This window comes from Neodiprion fabricii, chromosome 4 (assembly GCF_021155785.1).
Source record: "Neodiprion fabricii isolate iyNeoFabr1 chromosome 4, iyNeoFabr1.1, whole genome shotgun sequence".
Classification (NCBI taxonomy): Eukaryota; Metazoa; Arthropoda; class Insecta; order Hymenoptera; family Diprionidae; genus Neodiprion; species Neodiprion fabricii.
The window spans coordinates 690,264-707,348 of record NC_060242.1 but is presented as its reverse complement, the minus strand read 5'-3'; the positions used below and the strand labels follow the sequence as shown (position 1 = coordinate 707,348).

At 45.4% G+C, this 17,085-nt stretch overlaps 1 protein-coding gene across 4 annotated transcripts in view; it reads left to right on the top strand.

Moving 5' to 3' along the window:
- Nucleotides 1–17,085, top strand: part of LOC124179878 — a 122,364-nt gene that overhangs the window by 85,380 nt on the left and 19,899 nt on the right. For 2 of the 4 annotated variants that reach the window (XM_046564729.1, XM_046564727.1), the window contains exons 2-5: nt 7,144–7,332; nt 8,274–8,282; nt 8,345–8,496; nt 9,758–9,804. In XM_046564729.1, the coding sequence (XP_046420685.1) occupies nt 7,144–7,332; nt 8,274–8,282; nt 8,345–8,496; nt 9,758–9,804 (397 nt within the window). The remainder of the gene's footprint in view (nt 1–7,143; nt 7,333–8,273; nt 8,283–8,344; nt 8,497–9,757; nt 9,805–17,085) is intronic. The other 2 variants (XM_046564728.1, XM_046564730.1) reach the window with 2 other exon arrangements.

Here is a 17,085-nt window from a genome sequence, read left to right as displayed (position 1 = left end):
TTTTTTTTTTTTTGTTTTTTTGTTCTTTTTGTTTTTTATGCTTTGGCGTCAGCGTTTCCCCTCTTGCACCCCTGACAAGTCCGGCGACTTTTTTTTCTCCTCCCGGTGTCCCACCGCTGCCACCAGTTGCCCCGATATAAAGATCTAACGGGTATCGCGGGGTGAGTAACTCACTCCGGGAGGATCTTTTATTCGCATATATCGTAGCGCCGTGAAATTAGCAATCGGCGCAATGCGACACGCGACGCCCTTTGTTCGGCGGTGCAGCTGCGCTGAACTCGGTTTAAGCCAAAGATTATTATTCATAACAATTATCGACGATAAAACTGCACGAGAGTACAACATGTTGGTACCCGTATAAAAAGAGCCGGCTATATACTTCAGAAGAGCACGAGTGCTCGCATTCGCCGTCGACGTTATTGTACGGTATTCCGCTTTGACGATGCCGACGTCGCTTCGTCGCCGGCATGTATGCGCAGGCATTTATACCTCCTGGTTAATATCACTTTTAAACAACCCTCTTTCATTACAGAGGCGCTCGTTGTTGTTTCGTATGACCTTTTCTTCATCGGTTAACGGCGGTTCGTCACGTCAAATCCTGGGGGACGACTTTGCCGAAGTGACGTTTGAAAGCGGAATTTTTTTCTCGGCGATTGATTCGGGACTTATCTTTCTTCGCCTGTAACCTCCGAATGTCGAAACACCCTATTACGTGATTGATGTAGTTTTGAAATTTTATGGAACGGCCTATATTCGGAGTCACGTCAACCACGAGTCGCGTGAAAATATTTGCGACGAACGTAGTCAGGGTCGTTTTGACAAGGGTGCAGACGAGGGGCTGCTCTGCGAACTTCGACCGTATAAATTAACCGGACGACGTAAAACACCCCTACAGAAATTTTGGATTGCAATTAATCGCCATTTTCTGCTGAGGTTATGTTTGCTTGTTAAACAACGACGCTGGCACCTGTTATATGATCGAGTGCTCTCTGGTGCCAGAACAAGGGACGATTATTTTATTGAAATAAAAAAATTTGGACAAAAATTTAAAAAAACGAGAAAAAGTAACACGTAATTAACAAGAGGCGTCGAACATTGAGTACAAAATTGGGTATACCCATTTATCGTTAGCGTGGAAAGTCAGGTGAGCAACATTTCCATTGTGTAAAATTTTTTTCACACCCGGGGCCGTAGTCCGTTTTTAATTCACGTCTGCCAGTCAGAGGGTGTTTCGCTTAAATTAGATACCGTCAACGCCGATCCGTCAACCTGTCAGAGGCATGCAGCAACAGCAGCGGCAAGCAGCAGCATTCTCTCGCGAAAATCACTCGTGATAGGTGGTGGAGTACGAACTGTGACGTTCCGCACCTGCCTGATGCGTGCAGATTACAGACAAGGATAATAACCCGCGGTTGTGAACACCTCGGCGAATCAGGCGAGCGTAATCCGCAGCGAGGGATTGTTTATTTGTGTGAAAGAATTCAATAACTCACTCATGGCCGTATCAATTAGGTGAAAAAAAAAAATTAAAAACGAAAAAATTGAGAAGAAAAAGAGCAAAGCACGCGCCACTACAATTAATCAATCAGAGAAGAAGTGTTGATTAAAAAATAATCCGACCAACCTTTGGATTTGCTCGCACCGACGCAGGGTTATGCCAAACCTCTTCTCCTGCTTAATTAATTGTCTCCCGTACCTACCCCTGGCAGCTTCGTCGACCTCGGATGATTAATTACTTCTCTCTTCTTCGCGACGATCTCTGCACGCAGGATTACATCTGTCGCTGCTGTGGTAGTAGCGTGAGAAGAGTAAAATGCTGGAAATCGCGTTCTTCCGATCATCGTATCCACTCGACATCTTACAATGACATATTTTCAATCATTCGCTTCGATCGAATGGACCGGAAATCTTTGGATAAAATCCTGCCAGCCAGACCTGCCAAGCATCAAAATTTCCACGGTGCCTTGCCGTGATCGATTCGCAAAGAATGACAACGACAATTGGATACGACAGAGTTGAGTATCTAGATATGCCCGTCACGTCGAAGGCTGAATTTTTTAGTGACGTAAAAATTTTTGACTCTCCCTCTCCCTGTCAGATGATCACAGAGCAAGGGGAAAGAGGGATCGAGAGTCGAGAACGCCGAGCTGACAATGGCACGTTTCCTGTTTTGTTTTCGCTGTACGGAAAAGGGGTGAATGGGTAGAAAAAATGCTGTGAAGCATTTTCCCCCCTTGCTTCCTCTCGCGCTCTACACCTACACGTTTTTATACGTTATATGTACCCGTATACACGTGACGCGGAACGAGATGCACTTTTGCGATTAAAATATTATACTCGTGGGCGCGTCCGCGCGTCAGCAAGTCTCTTTTTGTATATACATGTATATGTGTGTGTGTGTGTAATGTACGTACGTACCAATGACGTAAGTTTTGAAAGGGCCACAACCCGGGTCCGCTGAAAGGTCCTCTTTTCATTTAGTCAACTGGATGTATTGAATAATAAAATAAATATACATATATATGTATAAAAAAAAGAAAAACAACACCGAAATCAGCCGCTGTGTTTCAATCATCGTGTTATACGCCATTGCTACCAGGGCCCATGAAAAATTCAAGACTTTACTGAACGGTGACCCTGTGCCGAAGTGCAGGCAGTTCTTTTCCGTTCCTCTCCCTGGTTCCACCCGGGAAAAAAAGGGGGGAGAGACGTGTCGGAAAAACAAGAGCTTAATCACAGCAGCGCTAGTCTTCTTCTTACAAACTCGTCAGTGTGTATACAAATTGAATTAAACGCGTATCGCGTCCCTCGTTCGTCGTCGAGACCTGCAGGTACTCGAGCATTAAAAAGCTCGAAACTTGAGTAGCGAGGGACGAGGGCTGACGAAATCCTCGAAGCTGAGGTTGGAGTCGAGCTCTCGGCGTGTTTCCCTGGGTATTTCCAGAGTCTCGGAGAGTAGAATGGAAGCTCGGAGAGTCCGGATTGCCTTAACCAAGGACTCGAATCGCGGAGGGAAACCTGGACCATCACCCAATGGCCGCCTGTTTCGTCCCAACCAGCGGAAGCTACTGCTCGCTTAATTGCTTCCGGGCCGGGGAAATTTAAACGAGCTCACGGCTCTCGACGCCATAATTCTCTGCGGCTGGGCCGGGCTGCGGGCACCCCGGCTACTCTGCTCGTTCGACGGAAATGATTTTTCGATTCGAGCGCATTATCCTCAAAGGTACGAGCGGCCCTTGAACCTTACGCCGACGAGCTCGACCCTTCGTGCCTGTTGTAAAAGCCACTTCGTACGCGACTCGACTCCACGCGGTAAGTGCGCGCGACCTGAAAAATCGGCGAGCACCAAAGTTCGCGAATGGATTTCGAATCGCGATCGTCGGATCTCGAAGTCGCGGGCGTTCCTTTGACGCGGAGAAGCCTTTGTGCGTTACACTCCGCTACTCTGCTCGTCGTTACTCGTCTCTCTGTCTCTCTTCGCACGCGCCAGCGTTTCTTCTTCTTATTTTCTTCATTTCACCCTCTTCAAGCCACGTAACTGCTGCTGCTGCTGCTGCTACTGCTGCTGCGACATTTCAGCCGCACCACTTCAGAAAATTGCCAACGAAGCTAGATTATTCCATGTACCTGTGTACCCGCTTACCTTCCTCTTTTCTTTCTTCCCCTCTTTATGAAAAAAAGCACCGGGAAATCCATCAGCACGTCTGCGCCGTGTACCGTACCTGCAGGGATGTGCGATCGTCGTTTTACCTCATGTTAATATCTCCGAGTACTTCGAGACACGACGTTATCAACCCAAAGAGGACAAGTTTTTCATCCAACTTTCCTTTTATATCTCAACAGCGACGAGCTCTTTTCACGGGGTTGCGACAGTGCTTCGGAAGCATGTAATTTTACACGAGATTCGGAATACCGGTTGTCGACGAAGGACCGCCAGTGGCAAAATGTCTGACAGTGAGCGTCGAACTCTCGCAACGTCGTCGTCTCGCAGCGTGCAGGGAAATAGAATGAAACGCGTTAGTGATTTTAAGGTTCCTCTAAAATATGCCGCAGCAGGCATCGTCGAGTTGCGGTTGGTCCAGTCGTGAACCACGGTGAAAGTGAGCCCGAATCGATGTTTGGAAATTAGGTAATTTATCGCCTTAATTAAGTTCGAAGTAATTTAGGGTGAGAATTTACGAGGAGCTCTTTCGAATCGTCTCACGGCTCCGTAGCGAGAAGAGAGGGGGTGAAATTCGTTGTAAAATTCAAGTCTCCTTTATTCGGTAGACGGAAATACCGGTGTACAACGCCCCCGGAGTTGCGGAGCAAGCGCGGGACTTGTCGACTATCGTCGTAGTCGCTCTGCACCATCCAACTTCGGAATTCGAGCTTCGCAAAAGCTTCGCAAAAGCTTCCGCCGTCGCTCCGCCGTCATAAAACCAACACCTCAGACTCGACTGATTTAATTTTACTCCCTGGTCGCGGTGCCTCGAATTTTCCCACCTTTTTCATCCCCGTGAGAGGGGGGGTGGGGGTGGGGGGTCGGGGGGTAAAGAGCTGCAGGAACGGAAAGCGAGACGTGACGTCGGAGAGCCAAACCAGCTGATGAGGTGGTGTACCATGTGAATAATGAGACTTGCCCATGAATAGTGGCGTTGCAGGCGTTAGCAGTTGTCGTCGTGGTAGTTGTGGTGGTGGTAGTTGAGTGGTAGACCGCTAATGGCTGGTGGTGCAACGCCCGGTTGAGGACCACCCGAAAATAATACCTGCACAGTTCTTAACAACCCTGGCGTCGACTGCCCAATTATTACTAACTGCGTCTCGCGTTTTCTTTTTTTCTCTTTCTCGTTCTTCTCTCTAGTTTTCGGTATTTTCTTCCATGTTTTTTAAGTTTTATTTTTAATTTTTTTTTTTAATTTATTTTATTCCGCTTTTGTTTCGCGCCTTCGCCAACCCTTATTCCGCATTTTCATTTACTACGCTTCCTGCATTATTCACGCTCGAAATTCATACGAGGCTTTTTTCGTAATTTCGGCGTCTCGTCTGCAACTGCCTATATGGGTGAAATGCTTTTTTTGACGACCAAGAAAAAGGAGGCAAAAAAGAATTAAAAATGCAAAATGTGAAATGTAATAGGCGGCAATAGGTACGAACGGTATTTCATTCCGTATGTGTCTCTCTGTATTTTCTTTCTTTCTTTTCTTATTTTTATTTTATTCTCCTTTCGTTCCAACCTTAACTTGGTCGGTCAAAGTGATCGTTGGATTGAATCGCGGAGCTTGCGCTTCGCACGAGGGTATCGCTTAGCATGGGAGTGGTTTCAGCCGTAGCTGCGGGATATCGGTTAAACGAGGGTGAAAAAAATATATATCCCAATAGCATATAGATCAAAGGAAATATGGAATTGGGAAAGTTATTCTACCCGCTTTCTCCTTCTTCGTTTTCTCAGTCTACGTCGACGTCGCTCGGTTGCGGTACCAACAACGTGGAGAAAGTTTTCTTTCAACTCTGGGAAAACAAGACCCTGCGAAAGTTGTGTACCTACATAATGCGGCATAACCGTTCTCGACATGTTTTTTAGCGAACATAAGTGTGTTTTTTTTTTTTTGTTTTTCGGTTTTTCTCAAAGTTTCTGATTTTCTTGCGCTCCTCTGTAATATTGTAAGTAGGTACCATAAGGTACGTTTGAATTGACGAATCGAGTTTTAGCTTTCGCTCGTTCATTACCGTTCATTTAAATTATTTAATATTTATTCAAGACTGTTTGGCAAGTCTTAGAAAAGCCGCCGCCGCCTCCGTTGCCCCTCAACCCCGGGAACAGACGTCGATATTTCATTCCCGCCGGCGGCTTCTTAATTTCGAACTTTCGATTTGACCGTTAAATTTACCGGGCGCAAAGGACGAAGAAGATGTTCGAGAAGGATCGGCAAACGTCGCGAGGCCTTGGCAGACGCCGCTGAAGATATCGCATCGCGTTATCAAGGAAATAGATTGGAATTCTAATTAATAGCCGCCGTGGATTATTGAGAAGTGGAAAATTGCTTTCCCTTTCCCTCTCCCTCTCTCTCGCCCTTCATTTATTTTCTTCTCCGTCGTATATTTGAATCGCTGATGCTTTTTTAATGTCATCCTACAATTCCAGAGCGCCCCCTTTCATCCTGAAAGATCTGGATTGATTATCGTAATGGAAAATCTTGGCATCTATCGGTACCCTCTTTTATGATCAAGTTTCGTATCCCCTCGTTCCTTTTACTTCCAGGCATCTTTATTTTCATTGCCTCATAACCGACGTCTTAATTTCACCTCGTTCCTAAAGCCGTAAATGATTACAGTGTACGAAAAGCCGTGGTGATAAAAAACGACCCGTTGTTCCGGGTGAAAAAAAATTAAAATTCCTACAATCCGCAGTGACAAAAATTTGATGATTTGAAGTTTTTTAACCCTCTTGAATAAAAAATCATTATTACCGTTCGTTTACAGGGGTGGAGAATTTCCGCACGTTCTCTGGAGCAATTTTTTATCTTTCTTTTTCCCGGTTTTTACTCACGCGATAATTGAAAAGTAATTAATTCCTGTTTTGAACCGCGTTATCTACCACATTCAGTTACAGTGAATATCGAGAATATTTACAAATGGTGTTTTGAACCATGCGCAAAGTAACAAAACGGTCGCCGGCGCTACTTCACGGAAAGTATTACTTTTATGGGGGAACAAAAGAGGAACGAGGTGCTTAAAGCTCGAATAGAAGGTGGTAGCTCAAGCTCGGGACAGACAAAGCCAAAAGCCATAAAGCGAGCTGGCTGGCAGAGCGAGCTGCGGCTTGAAAAACGTCTTCCGTGATTCGAGTTGTCGAGCTGACGATAAATCGAGAGCCAGCGAACCTGAAGAATGTTGAAATATTAATGCTCTCTGGGTTTGTGCTCTGTAATTTTCTGCACCGCAGCCACTCGCGTCTCTCTCCGCGGTTACGCCGTGACTATGGAGAGAAGAAAAAAAAACAAAAAAAAAAAGAAATTAATAAAAAAAGAAAGAAAGAAATCGGAGGAGACACGCGAGGGGTGAAAAGCTGCGCGACGCTGCCTGACCCTTTAACCTCCTGCGCTATGTTTGAAAAAAAAAATCTTTTCACGAATCTGACGTCGCCGGTTGAATCTGTTCCAGGAGGGCGAGCGAGGGTATTTAGAGGGCCTCGCTTCGAGGTACGCAGACCTCTTCAGAACGCATTACGGTGACGTTCTGGAACCACTCGAGGAGCTGCGACGCCGAGAAACTAACGTATCCCCCAGAATGGCCAACACTCAGCTCACCACAAGTCATTCACAACCCATTTACGTGCCCGGAAAATACTCGGTAAGTACGTGCGAAGAGTCGGCTTGCATTACGTACCGTCTATTATACCTGCGGCCCCGACACTCGACGTTAAAATCCAAACGTCTCGCACAAACGAATTCATAGGATATCCGAAATTGCGATGCGTTTTTGAAAATCGTTATTTGAAACACTGACAATTGTTGGAAATTTTGTTCACAGTACGTGGAAAAATTAATTGGTTTTTATCATGCCTCAAGACCGTGTCTAAGCATCCTCTTTTTTCCTCGCTTTTCTCTCTACATATGATATGCATTTCACGTGTCATTCTTACGATGCGACTCCATTTTCAAAGAAAAGAAAAACATCTAAAAAGAAGTGAAAGGTTTTATCTCGCGGTTTGTCTGACAAAAAAAAAAAAAGAGAAAAGAACACAACACAGATTTTTTTTTCTTCTCTTTCGAGCTCTGTAGGCGCAGCTCTTAATCTGCACTCGTTTTATTGTTAGTCTGCCGCCAGCGGTCGGAATCCCTAGGGAATCCTGTCCAGACCCTGAAAAGTATGTGCGACGTTTTAAAGTACCTACGTACTGTATTTAAATGAAACGTGACCGGCCAGAACTAGAGCTGCGTAACCGCAACTGTAAATTCAAAGTTACGCTTTAACAAGGATTAACTTCACTTCCCCTTTTTTTTCTTGCAATTTATTTCGTTTTTTTTTTTTTTTCATCGTCCACAGAAAGTTTCTCTGACTAGTCGAGTTTGCTCCTCTTGAACTTTTTTCTCCCTTTTTTCGTACCCCTTGAGTAACGACCAGACTGAAAAAAATTAACCAATTCTGTTATACCCGTTAGCAAAATTTTATTTTTAATTTACAAATTATTTGCTTGTGTACACCAGTGAGTTGGATTAGTTTGTTATTTTCTGGACAAAAAATACAGGCAAAAAATTAACTTGTTTTAAATTATGTTTGCAAACTGGAAGGAAAAAAAGGTAAGATGCTTGGATGTACGTATATAGGTAACGTTTTTTTTCTGTTTTTGCTATTCTTGCAGCCCTCGAGCTGCCTCAGTGACAAGGAAGAGGATGAGATATACGGCTTCGGTTACGGAGTCTTCGGACGTCAAATGCTGCAGCAGAGGCAGCAAAAACTTGCGCTTGCAACGCAAAACACAACGCCAACTGGCAATCAACAAACCTACCAAAGGTAAGTAACTAAAAATATAGTACGTACGAAAACAGAAATCAACAAATCTCACTCCACGATTCGAAGGACCCGATAATTTTCTTCTACAGAGTAAATTATTCTCATTCGACGGTCAATAAAGTTTTGACAAGACGAAGACATCAGTTATAGTAACTCCATGATAGAGAATTCCGGTGTCGGATCTCGGCTATTGAGACGCCGAGAGAGCGTCAAAAGGGGTTCGTTCGTTCATCTTGCGACTCTCCTCGGATGTCCAATTAGTATTTGGTTTGATCAGAACTCGGCGCTGAATCCTAACGGACCAGATCTCACCGTGGCGTTTGCTCAGTCGACTCTCCCTCCTCCTTTCCTTCCTCTCTCTCTCTCTCTCTCTCTCTCTCTGTCTATGATTTCCTAGCACAGTCATATAATTCACTTGTACACTATCCTGCTGGACTTGCGTTTCTTTATTCGTCGTTTCTTTCTTTTGTCAGTTTTATTTTCCTCTATCTGTGTAATCCTTTGTTGTCATTTTTGCCACAAGCATGCCAAGGCATAATAAATATATCATCATCATCTCTCTCTTTCTCTCCTTTTCCTTCTTAACGCGCCTGCTAAGTCTTTGACCAACAAGAAAGCCAGTGAAATATCTACTGTTGTGCAAACAGATTTTGATCCGAGGTAACGACGAATACACATTTATGAGTAAAATTTCGATTAAGCAGCAGCTTATCGATTCTCCCATTTTGTCGTTACACCTTCGACTCTTTCCGCGAATACAAATTACGTTTGAAGAGAGAAATTGCGTACCTTCACGTGCGCGTAATTACCGCTCAATTAACCCTCGCCTATCACCCGACGATGCGGGCTTCTTCTTTGACCTCCTGTTTCGACGGCTACCCGCGATGTATATTTCAAAGATATGAGGATCTTTCGAGTGGGAACGAGAAGGAGAGGCAGGAAGGATTCTGACCTCCAGCGTTAAATTGTCGGAATAAATTGATATAATCCATTTTCTGCCCCCGCGCATCTCGATTAACTACCATTTCGGTAAGAATCGAATATTCGGCGAATCTTTTGGTACATCTGATCTGCCAATTACAACGTAACTTGTGGAAATTATAATTAGGTTAAATCCGTTGAAGAACAAGTGAAAAATAAAACTTGTAAGCAAATGTTCGAGTTTCTAGCCTTTTCGAAAAAATAGAACGTGGCATGAATCCTGCCAACATCTAACATTCAAACAGCTAATTGATTTTTCTTTTTGTTTCATCTGTTTCAGCTGCCTCAGTCCGAGATCGGCCTTCTTCTACGAATTTCCACCAAACGGTAAGTGTTGAAACAATCGAAACAGAAATGAATTTAATAAAATGTAGGAACAGGACGTGTAGGTAATATTTTTCTGCAGGGTATAAATACGGACAGTTACAATTACGACAAAGAACGAACGGTTGGATCTGATCAATTTCGATGACTCGTTCGCACAGTGCGGAGCTTTTTGAGCTTTGCGCACTCTCACGTGTTATATCTAACTATATCGGCGCGAATCCATACCTGCTGGTGTATTCATCCTGCAGAATTGCTACTCTCCAGGGTATCGCGCGTTATATGTTCATTTAGGTATACATATTCGCATGCGACGGTTGTGCGAAAAGTTGAAACGACCATCGACGGGTCGGTCACACGTACAGCCGAACACACTTGCGGGTGTGAGAAATAAATGACGCGGCATACGAAACTGCAGCAGCCACTCCCTGAGCGACCGGAAACCGATGCGTGAGACGTTTATTATTTCCAAGGGATGCATCGCGCGTCGCTTCCCTCATGGCGTAGCTATGCCTATGCATGAAAAATAAAATCAAGTTGAAAATCGCCCCCGCGTCGATGGAAAACGGAAACCGGGGTCGAGAAGGAGTTGCGGGAATTTTTCACGATATCGAAAAGTACTTTAGATCGCATATTGGAAGACCGGGTCTTCAAGGGGAGGGAGAAACGGAGTCGGGTCAACGTTGATATTTCATTTCTATTGACTCGTACACACGCCTCGGCTCATCTCGTCTCCCTTCCTGCCTCTATTTTCCTCTTTTACGCCTCCGGCGACCACTTTTGCATAAATCGCTGCACCGGTGCATAGACATGACCTAGCACAACCCACCAAACCCACCAGACCCACCAGACCCACTCATCTCCAGCTCGGATCGCGTATGAATATGTAATTGAGACAGGCTCGGTCGTTCACCGCGACTGTCACGGTCGTACAACGTAAGTGGTCGAGGTACCGGCGGTAGGGGGCGGGGTTGAAGTTCCGAATTTAAAAAGTTCCAAAAGTGCCTAATTACGAATTATTTGCTGGCGAAACTTGAAGTAGAGAAAGCAAACTCTTACGAAGCAGCAAAGTTTCGAATGGTCGGAAAGCCGACGGCTCGAAGTGCCGAAATACAAGCTTCCGAAAATTCAAATTGCGATACAGGAAAATTCCGAAAAGTAAAGTTCCGCTAGGATCCAAAATCCACGGAACTAAAAATCTTGGAGCATTCGAAATTTCTATCTTTCAGTTTTTTAAACTTTCTTATTCTTGCAATTTCGGGAACCTTGCCCTTTCGGAATTTTTCAAATTCAGAATTTCAACCCCGCCCCGGCAGCAGCTGCAAACAAAATGGCGTGAGAAATGGTATACTTGAATATAAGAAAAAAAAATCATCGTTCTTGCCGGGGCGAAATCGCTAAGACTCGAGCGAAAAGAGCGAAACGAAAAGACTCTCTTCGACTGCATAGATTTTTCTCACTGCAGCAGATATCGTTACCATTCTCTTTCCTTCCTCCTTCAACCGGCCAATTTGTCACTGCACAGTCAAACGGCGCGCGCTCGTTCTTGGTCCAAAACATTTGTTACTGCAGCTACTCGATTTATCGATGCAACTGATCGCTTCTCGCTCTCGCCGCGATCGGGTTCCGCACAATTCGAGGACTTGATACATCGTAGTATTTATATTTTCCGTTCACTTTTGCGTAGTCAACCACGCGCGATCGTCGTCGCTGTAACAGAGAAGACATTCCGCGTCACGCGGGACGCCATTGTAATTACGCGACAAATTAATCTCTGCAATTTCCCGTAGTCGAAGCTTTCGATTTATTTTCCTCTCCACCGTGTACAGGATCACCGAGATTCGACGATGCGAGGCTGCAACATTCGGCTAATCAATTCGCGGAAGGGTAGAAGCGACGAAGGTCTGCCGATGTTCGCGCTCAGACGGAACTCGCGACGCCGGGCGTCGAGGTTTAATGCCGAGTATTAGAGGCGTTGATGCTATTGTAGTACTTGGCAGTTGTTACGTGTACTTGAGCCCGGGTTGAATCGAGGGCTGAAAAGGGGAGGGGGGGGGATGGGTGGGGTTGGCGTCGCGGGGGAGGAACACGACGGATGTTACACCGTGGGATACTCGGGGGTGCAGGCAGCCTGTCTGTCTGGGCTCGAGGAGAGGAGAGCTTGCGGAGCAGCCAGACTCGGATGTGCTTATCCAACCCCCCGGTGGTGATTCGCGAGGGTTGCGCTTCGCGCACACGCGACACCCTGCTTCACCTTCCTCCAGACCTACGCTTCTCGGCTCGCGGCACCCGCGCTCTGATTGTGTTTGTGCATCCAGTCTATCCGACCGAGAGCGAACGGAACCGAGACAAGGATCCCGAACAGCTGATGCATCGGTGCATGTGTATAATCCTAACTGTGTACATACCAGTTAGGGTGGTCCTTGTATGGGGTTGAAAAAGAATAATTCATGGAATATATACCCCGCTTAGGATTTTTTATTTTTCACCGAAAAAAGATGAATTTCACTGAATATTCGAGAATACGGATTTTTTTTTTTTTTTGATACGAATAACTTTGAAATATAATTGAATACAAAATATAGCGAATTAGCATATTTTTGAACAGTTCGAAACTTCCCACTTATCTTTAAATAGGGAAACATGGATCGAGAATGAGATAAGAATCTGAAAACATTAAAGAATTTTTATTTCACTACTTGGGACCGATTTGACAGGCTCCTTCGTGAGTTTTTTTTATTCTTGACCCTGCGTAAGGACCACCCTAATATACCTATTCGGACATTTTTTCAAAAGCGCGAGTCTCGAGATGGGGAATTTTAGAGGTGCATTATTCCCGCAGTTGCTGTTTTTTTTTTTTCTTTTCCTTTTATTTTTACTTTCTTTGCTTTCTTCTCTTTCTCATTCTTTGGCAATGTATACCCTAGTCAATACCGCCTAAGCGCCGAGTATCTTCATCAAATTTAGTCAATTACTTGCATTCTTGCATTGGTTGAAAATAATTTATAAAATCGAAAGCGGTTCGAATGGAAACTGACGGCAATGCGTCGAAGTGACGGGGTGGGCGGAGGTCTCGCCCATTTGCTGATTAACTTTTGCGTGAAGAAAAGTGTGGCGTTTATAGAGGAGGTGTATAAATTTTGCCTGTTTATTTATATTCTGATTTGACACATATTTTGCAAGTTTCGCGTCAGGCGTTTTTCTTTAATAATTATTTACAAAGTATTTCTAATCACACCTTTTTCAACCTTCTCTGTTTTTCAATACTTGGGAAAGAACGAGAAAACTATTTTTGTTTTTATCTCTCATTGTCCGCCGATAGACAATTACGAGTACATAACATGTGTCCGTACACATATTGGGAACAGAAGGTGCGATAGACTCGTTATAGATTTCATTTATTATACGCATGTATATATAATATTCGATTACAGCAGACGCGTAAATTTAATATAAGCGGCAACGGTTTTGCAATTATTGAATATTGCGAGCGGCGATGAGATACGTGGAAGCGCAACTCGCGCCGTTCGATGTTCCCGTGGGACAAACGTGCAACGAAAGAGAAGAGAGAGAGAGTTTTATTTAGGTTTTATCGCGTCGCAGCTTGCAGCGTCCTCGCGAAAGCTCGAGGGGGGAATGCGGGGCAAAGAGCTGCTTTCCTCGCTCCTTTTACACGGGGAATTGTAAGCGTCGTAGGTACGATATGTCCTCGTGTTTCGCAGTCCAGGTGCGCAGCGGAATCCGCCTTATAGGTTTATTTTACATGCAGTCTGGTTTTATGACAACGGCGAAGGAATTCTACCCGCTGCAACCTCTTCCGCTCCGCTCTCCATTTCCTCAACTTCTGATACTTTCCCGATACTATCAATGGAGATTTTTTCAAAAACCAATTCGTTCAAAGGCTCGATTTTTCACTCATTAAAAGTCGATGTTCAACGTTCCGTTAATTATTACTACACCCACACACCCGCATAGCGGTAATTATTGCTAGGATGGAATACGTTTCTATTTTCATTGCAGATAATTCGACGCTATGCGACTGCTGCGGAATGTCGTAAATTTATTCATCATTCGATATCGCTTTACGTGCGGTTAATACGGCTGAAGCGAAATGTCGTGTAATTCGGTGCGTTTCTAGAGTTCGGATTTGTGTCTGGAATACGTGCCTGGGAGATATGATATCGTAGAAGGCAGCCCGCCTCTAAAGCCGTTTCATTCCGACATGAAATCTCAGCTCGAACATCGTCCAGGTGAATAATTCCCGGGGGTTAGGTAATTCTGAATCCGCGCGCGGTATAACGCTTGCCTGCAGCCTTTGGTAAGAGACGAATAGTTCGGAGCAGCGAGTCAAAGTTCGATAGGTAGGTACCTAAATAAATAACTGCTATCCGGCAAGGGGGAAGAAAGGGGAGGATGAAAAAAAAAAAAACGGGCCCCATGCCATTTCTCGCGCGGATAAATAACGTCCTTTCTTCCGTACAACTTATAGCGGGGGTTTTTCATTCTCTCCAAATCCCCTGCAGCTACGACTTTACGTGCAACCGTTGAACGCAGATTTCAGCGATTTAACAGCGTCGGATCGGAGAACCTGCTACTTTTCGGCCCATTTTTGCGGGCCCAAACGTCCGATTATAGGCATGGCCACTGTGCCAGACTTTCGGAAACATCACCACCCAGCTCTGATCGGGTATGCAAAACGCTCTCGCAATTAACTGACAGCGGATATTTGCACGGCGGTTCAGACTGTTTAACCACGGAGTTACCGATGAGCCGCTCAGCTTCCGGATCAGCGATGCGCCGAGTTGAAGCGAGTCGATCTGCGAGGGCGATTCTCGAAATGCTGTTTCAGGAATAAAAATAACTGAAATAAAGATAAAAGAGAACAGACCGTCTGCCGCATTTTTCTCCTCGACTAGATGCGCTCCGCGTTCTTTTCCTCTGTGCAACCTCTTCAATTTTCCTTTCTTTTCTCCTTTACGAATTCTGAGGCGTGACAAACGGGGAGAATAGACAAGCACGCCTCCTCTCCTCGAGAAGAGGCTCGCAGACTCGACACCTCGGCGCAGCATCGCCGGACTAGACTGCAGGCTGCTTTTCTCTCTCTCGGCTACCGGATCGTTTCAACTGCACCCTCGGATTCCGCCCCGACCGTGATGCACCGCGATGCACCCTCAGCAAAGCTGCACTCCGCCTTAATTGTCAGCCGAGCACCGAGGTAGGGACGGCGATATCGGCGCTGCGACACCTTCCTTCCCTTTCTTCTTTGCTTTTTCCCGCGTCGTCTCTCCTTCTTATTCGACGAAACTTCAATACTCGGAATTCCGAAAATCAACAGAGGGTGGCAGTTTGTAACAGGATTTGAGTATGGAAATTTGAAGAATGTGCAACTGCGGCGGTAATAAAATTCATATCCGTATGCTGGTCACATCTATTTTCTCTTTTGGCTTCGGAACCTTCGCCCGGCACGTTTACTTCGCTGCACCGTGTTGAAAACTTGTGATTTTCACACCGGCAAAACCGTCGGTCGAGTGAGAAATCCTAGCTTGCAGATTTTCGCTGAATCTTCTCTTAAGTTTATCGTCAAGTTCAACCGTGGCTGAAGACTGGTGATATTTTGTCGGAAAGAAACGAACCGTTCAACGGTAGACGAAAAAAGGCGCACGATCTCTTTGCGCGCAAATGCTCAATCTGAGAAAAACAAGCAGCCTTATACCGAAATATTCATCTTAAGTATCCGCAAGGTATCGTAGAATCTAACATACCGCGACACGTTCTGGCAAAGAAACAAAATACAATGAACATCGAAATGGGAGACCAAGAAAAAAGAAAAAAAAAACCCAATATCTGCCAATATCGAGGCGTATATCTACATCGTTTTGCCCGATTTACTGCCCGCCGAAAGAGCTTTCGAAATTGCAGCAAGCCACAGCGACCGAAGCGGTGAGAAAATCGTCCGTGCCAAGTGTATCCGAGATATCGTTACATCTTTGATATTGTACACCATTTTGAAGTGGAACAAAGAGCTATAGAAATCTTTTTTGCAAAGCTCGGTAACTCTACGTATATCGATCGGCAATCAAGGTGAGAGGGGTTCAATTGGCAAGTTGAAAAGAGATACGCGATTCGAGCGGTAGAGAGAAAGGAGGACGAAAGGATCGCAGACGGCGAAGTCTCGGCGTCGCGACGCTGCAAAGTTAAGGATTTGATGCATGGTCCGCGAACCCATTTGTTTGTCGGTTCTATGCCCAGGCATGGCAGCCGTTAGCCCATATCCAGCCCGTTTCGGTATCGACAGAGCGCGCCGGATGAAAAGAGATGAGGTTTATTTTTATTCCATGTACGATTCATTCGATTGAACGTGACTTGTGGTCGCCAGGGGCAATATATCTCCGATATTACCGGTCCACACCCGATTGCCTGCCGGAGAGCACCAACCCCAACCCCCTGAAACCCCTGCAACCCCTGCAACCCCAGACAGGCTCATCGTGACTTACCGCAACTTTCCTAAGATTATAACCAGACAGACGCGATTTAGAATCGAAACGATGCACCGCGACGCCGCGCTTTGCTCGCTCTTCTTTTTTTTTCTTTTTTTTTTTTACGCAAACTCGAGCTTCTCAAACCTCGGCTGTATATCGTATATCCGCCGGTGATGTGGCGTTCGCAATTTCACACCGTAGCGGTTGCTGGTTATTAGTCCTTGCTTCCTGATCCCGGATTCCATTGAGATTGACTAGACACGCGTAGGTATCGTTATAATTCCGTTTACGAGGAGCATAGTTATAATGCTTGTTACCATCCCTCAATTAGCATGTGAAAGTGCGGATTAGCCCCGCTTGGATCAGTCGACCGAGAATGCGTTCATCCGGTGATCCTGCGCCGAGGGATGATCCTTTATTGCATTATCTATCAAAACCTCGAGAATAAATAGGGCCGGGGGCCGATAACGTTTGACTGGAATATTTATACGCGTTGACGCAATGAAATTCGGTGTTGATTTGTAGCTGACCTCCAACGCTGACCGTCCATTCCCCATCCTGTAAAATATTTTGCATACCTATGATTTAACGTCGTCACTGACTGACGGTACGGAATTTTTGAGACATTCCACGTTCCGAAATCCCCAGACGAATAGCCGCGTTTTCACCCGAGACAAAACCACCCTTGCAATGTTCGTTTATTATTTATGAGAGGAAGTCGAAGCTCGAACCGGCGTCGGCGCCGAGCTGAGATGCAAATCGAATCACGGACCGTGTTTCACGGCAACGCCGCCACGACGGTCTC